The 5,200-nt window shown below is 50.2% G+C and overlaps 1 protein-coding gene across 1 annotated transcript; it reads left to right on the forward strand.

The window, feature by feature from the left end:
* The first annotated feature begins 390 nt into the window (after positions 1-390).
* Positions 391-4,227, forward strand: LOC131282145 (uncharacterized). Its single transcript, XM_058311545.1, has 3 exons — positions 391-460; positions 2,990-3,247; positions 3,317-4,227. Exons 1-3 carry the CDS (start codon positions 391-393, stop codon positions 4,225-4,227), a joined length of 1,239 nt encoding a protein of 412 aa, XP_058167528.1.
* The last annotated feature ends 973 nt before the right edge of the window (positions 4,228-5,200 follow it).

The raw sequence follows: 5,200 nt of genomic DNA on the forward strand, positions 1-5,200 counted from the left end.
TGACGGGTTCGTAGATCAGTGAACTGACCCCGCGATCGAGTGTTTCTTGCTTCAGTTGGAGCCCGAGCTCGTGCCCGTGTCTACCTATGTGTTTCAGTTGGCAGTTTCCGAGAACATACACTGGTGACGGGTGGTGTGGTGTGCGAGGTAAAGCGTATTTGTGACCTCCATATGACCAACCGGACGTTGTGGTTTTCAAGTTGGTACCAGTGAAAAGCAGCGGAGTGAGCATAAACGGTGTCCAGAACATCGAGAGTGAGTGATAATCGGCAACGTTGTGCCTACGAATTACAACTCCCGAGAAGCGTGTGCGAATCTGTAGTGCGGGCGTCAGCTGAAGCAATCGAAAGGCCGTGCCCACCGATTCCTCATCCCAAACCAAAAGCCGAAATGCAGAGACTGATAGTGTTGCTACTGTTGCTGGCGCTAGAAACGGCGCGCCATCGTACGGCAGGAAATGGTACGGTGCCACTTCAGTTTCCCTTACATATCACGGTTCACGATGATGTGGTTTCTTACATTCTTAGTTCATAGAGTCTTGTATGGAGGGCATGTTGAGGAGGGTTGCCAGAAGAATACCGAGCATTCTGCTTGCGGGGGGATGTGTTGCGTGCCCCCCGTTGCGTGTAGAAAACGTGGGCAATCAAAGTGGGTGTGTTCGAGAAGGTTTGGCTCGGTTGGCGAATCGCGTACGTTCTAGCACTAGACGTCACATGACGACGTCCCAGTGGCCCGCGCATGTTGCGGGGTCACAAACGGCAGCCCGTACGGTGGGTTGTCCAGGAAATGCATCGCGCGCATCCATCCATTTATCCAATTGCGCATTGCTCCCGTGTGCATTGGTGCAGTGTGGCATGATTGATACACTGAGTAATGCTTGTTCGTAGTCCATCTTCAACGGACTGGCACACCCAGTGGAAAGATGAAATCCGTATGGTGACGAGGGAGTGAAATTGGTGATCACTTATATTCTATCCACAGGCCGACATCGCGACCGTTTGATGTACTGGAACGATTCTCCAACCATCAGGAAACACTAGCATTCATCTGGAAGATAGAAGTTACAAATAAAGACAAAATTTCATTTTTCATTGATTTGAGCTAAATCTTTACCTCCCCATCATACGCTCGAGCATTTCAAAGGCTAGAGCGTAAAATCAAGGATTTACTTACTTTTTACACATCCGGCAAGACCGGAAGACACTCTGTCGATTTATGAAAAATCTAGCTCAGCATAGGCAGGAAGCAAAAACCATTCCCATCAGAAACGTCACAATCAGATTGCTGCTTCGTTGCGATTCCAGCGAAGTGCTCGCTGTTCTCGAAACAGCTGGTCCCCAAGCGCGGCTTGTGGTTGCTAAGTGAGAACGTGAACACCGACACACGCGGCTCGACACTCCGATGATTGAGTTGATTCGTTCGTGACGGGGAGGAAAAAAACAGCGTAGCCAAGGCGCGAAAAAAAAAATATAAAAACGCGAATCGCGCGCCGCTACGTCTCGGAAGATGAAGACGACGGCGTGGCGAAGGAGAGCATCGCTTGGACCTGCGCGGGTCGTTCCAAAGGGCAATGACGAAATCGGTGACGACGGTGAAATATGAAGCGTGTGATGCTTCTAAAAGCATTCATTCGGATGACAGAGTGCGGCTGATTGTAGTTTACGCTGACTCGTGGTTAGCGCGCACTCGATACAGCATACAGCAGCTCCTTCAGAACTCGAGCCACCCGTTTGTTTTGTAGTCCAGTCATCAGACCCTCGTCGGGGGCATCCCGAGCAGCTGGGAGAACCAGCACAATTCATCTGCTTCCGCTAAGGTCAAATGAAAAACAATTTATGTAAAACCACAATTCAAATGTGTAAACATAACAAAGAAAAGAAAGTGTTGCACATACACCACTTACGCGGGGACGGATGGTCGAAGGTGGTGGCGTACGTGACTGTCCCCGGGAATAACCATGCCGTCAATTAGCGGCCATTTTTTGTTTTGTACACACTCTCCCACATGCCAATCTTTCCCGGCGATAATCCGCCAACCGAAGCAACACAACGGTGTCTGGAATGCTCGGGATGTGTGAAATGTTCGATGTGTGTGCAGTGTGTGTCCGTAAGGCGTTACGTTACATACCAATTGCAACAACCACGGTTGACTAAGTGACAGTTTATTCCACTTCGCCGTCAAGTATCGGACCCTGAGATGCGCGAATCCGGAGTTCTCGGGCAACAAAGTTGCCGACAAGATGATGTGCTACCGTTATGCCCAGCAGATGGAGGAATTAGAGTGGTAAACTTCCTCCCACAATCACCACCCAACGCGGTCACCCTCCTCTCTCCCAAAGCTACAAATTTGTCTAAGACACACGGAAGAAGCGCGATCATTTGCGATCAGCGATAAGAGTGTGCTTGACGTAGTTATGTGTCTAGTTCCCCTCGGTAAAACTAGCTCTCACCCACCCTCCTCGGAGCTGGGAACACATGTAGCGGCACTCTCGCACCACACGGTATTTACCCGTTTTGTGCTGCAGAAACTGGGGCCTACCCTTGATCCCAACCATGTGTCAATATTATTCCCGCCCCGCGTTCGTAAGCGAACGTAAACAAAATCCACGTTTTCTCCGAGGGTTTTGATTTGTTTCCGTAACCTCTCGCTTGGCTGGAGAGACGTCCTAGTCACACTCCAAGGTTGGAAAAAAACGGGCTGCCCAACGGGGAGGCTTTCTATATGCCGTGTTTATGGAAAATATATCACCAGTTGCTGAGAGCGGAGGAAAATCCTTAAAAGTAATTAAAGAAAGAAGTACTTCATAGCTCGAAACATTCCTAACATAAGCGTGGCAAAACATTGACATTGCTTTTAGTCCAGAAATACCAAAGCGTTCTTTATGAAGGGATTCTCCACCATTAAATACTACTTGACATCCGTGACCACACCATTGTGTCGTCTATGTCTGGTCAGCGTGCGCAGACAACATTTTAAAGCGTACTATCAGTTCTATTTCGAAAATTTCTCATTACAGCCGTCGAGCGGAACTGCGTGGTGCCGCTGAAGCCCGATCTGTCCTATCCATCGCCGCTGATTTTCACGCAGACCGGTGTACTGATCTCGCCAGAGAACGATAGCCGCGAGGCGGATGTCATAACGCTGGCAACGGGTGAAGAGGTGGTGTTCTCCTGCTCGCCCAACTATTTCCGCGAGCTGTCCTCGGAGAAGGTGCTGTGGGGCCAGTGCAAGAAAGATACGACATTCGGTAGGTATACCAGTCATTGTTCGGTATCATTGGAGCGATGCCTCATTTTGGTTATTTATCTTGTTGCAGTGGTCAACGGGCAGGATAAGAACTTCGTGTCAGCGCTCGCCTGTAAGGAGCGTCCGATCGAGGAGATCATCGTGTCGGTGCGGGGTTGCCCGGCAACCCTACGCTCCATCGAGTACGGATTCACCAACCCGGTCAGCAACAAGTCGTACATCCTTGGCGAGGCGTGCTACGACGCGAAGGTGGGCCGCACGCACTTCATCCACACGAAGGTGCGCTCCGGCACAAACAGCATCGAGCACCTGGCGCTCAAGGTAAAGGACAACGCGACCTACTTCCACGGCTACCACCCGACGCAGCGCTACAAGGTGGACCTCAGCAAGGCGCTCAACATCAACGACCAGGTCGAGCGGTTCCGGGCCGTGTTCGGGGTGAAAAACGCACCGAAGATCGAATCCCGCCGGTACATCGGCGAGTCGCTGCTCACCCACCGGCAGTACCTTTCAGTATTAAAGATGGCCTGGAACTACCAGATTGTGAAGGATCGCGACCTGCTGCTCAACTTCGACCGGCTGCTGGAGGACATCCGTGCGCTCGAGGTGACCGAGGTAGAGATCTTTACCGGCGCGCACGGTGTGCTGACCCTGCAGGACAAGCACAACCAGAGCGCCGAGGTGTACCTGGTGACGAACCGGTTCCCGGTGCCGAAGCTGCACTGGACGGTGGTGCGATCGCAGGACAAAGCGACCGCGATCGCCATCTTCAACAAGCCGCAGCTGACGGAGCAGGAGCGCGAGCAGAACGCCTTCTGCACGAGCGTCTGCGAGCAGATCTCGTGGCTCAAGAAGCTGCACGAGGCCGATGCGTGGCAGAACGTTCGCGACGGGTACGTACTTTGCTGCGAGGTGGAAGACTTCCGCCGGACAGTCAAGGAGATGCCACCGATTGCCGGCATCAATGGTCTGTTCGTCTGAAGATCCCCACACACACACACGCTATCTGCGCGCGGCATCATCTCGAGCAAATCCTAGCGTGTCGTCCAACATTGCACACCAATCTGATCGCGAGCACTGAAACGGAGCCGGGAGTCGGCGAATAGAACGAGAGAACGTGACAAATGATTGTGAGGAAATGCGAACGAGAAATACAGAATTGCTCACCAAAGCAGGCAGTGCACACGCCGGTGGTAGCCACTGGAACTCGTTTGTTCCACTGCTGATGCGTCCCGATGCTGCTACTGTCTTTTCCCCATTAATACTGCTAGTGCACCTGCTATTACTACTTCTGCAGCAGGCTCTAAAAACCGCTGAATCTGAAGCTAGAAGCGTCGGCATTGTGATTTTAATTTTTTTTTTTGTGTAATGTTTTAAATTAAAACCCCTAGCTCTTAGAATGTAGTATTTGTATGAAAACGAAAAAAAAACACTGATCGCGTAATAAAAGTACAATTCGTCTAGTGTGCTTGAAAATCTTAGAGGAACACGTGCGTAGTATTGTTTCATTCCAGTACCAAAGTGAGTGGATATTCCTAATCTTAATGCTTCTTCTTCTTCCTTTCTTCATAGATAATTGAAAAAGATCTTCATACTTTCTAGTAAATGAAAGATCCTGCGTAACTCGTAAAAATCTCCCATTTCCCTTTAACCGAAGTCAGCTGCCCGGCACAAGTCTGGTGATATAAAGTGACGGTGTGAGTTGTTAGATCCATTTAGAAATCTTTTGCTCGAGTACTGTCCCTCTTTAGATTTTATCATTTAGTCATCTCGGTCAGCTTGACGCAACACAGAGGTCACTCCAACGCCAACATCGAGGGTTGCGTCTCAAAAGCGACGCTCTGACATTCTCGATTGAGATTACCAGGTTAGCCACACGGTTTGCAGTCAATAAATTCCCTCCCAAATGCAGTGTTGGGTTTTGTTTTTTGCTCCATCGATTCGTTTCACTTAC

The sequence above is a fragment of the Anopheles ziemanni genome, chromosome 2 (genome assembly GCF_943734765.1).
Source record: "Anopheles ziemanni chromosome 2, idAnoZiCoDA_A2_x.2, whole genome shotgun sequence".
In the NCBI taxonomy this organism is placed as follows: domain Eukaryota; kingdom Metazoa; phylum Arthropoda; class Insecta; order Diptera; family Culicidae; genus Anopheles; species Anopheles ziemanni.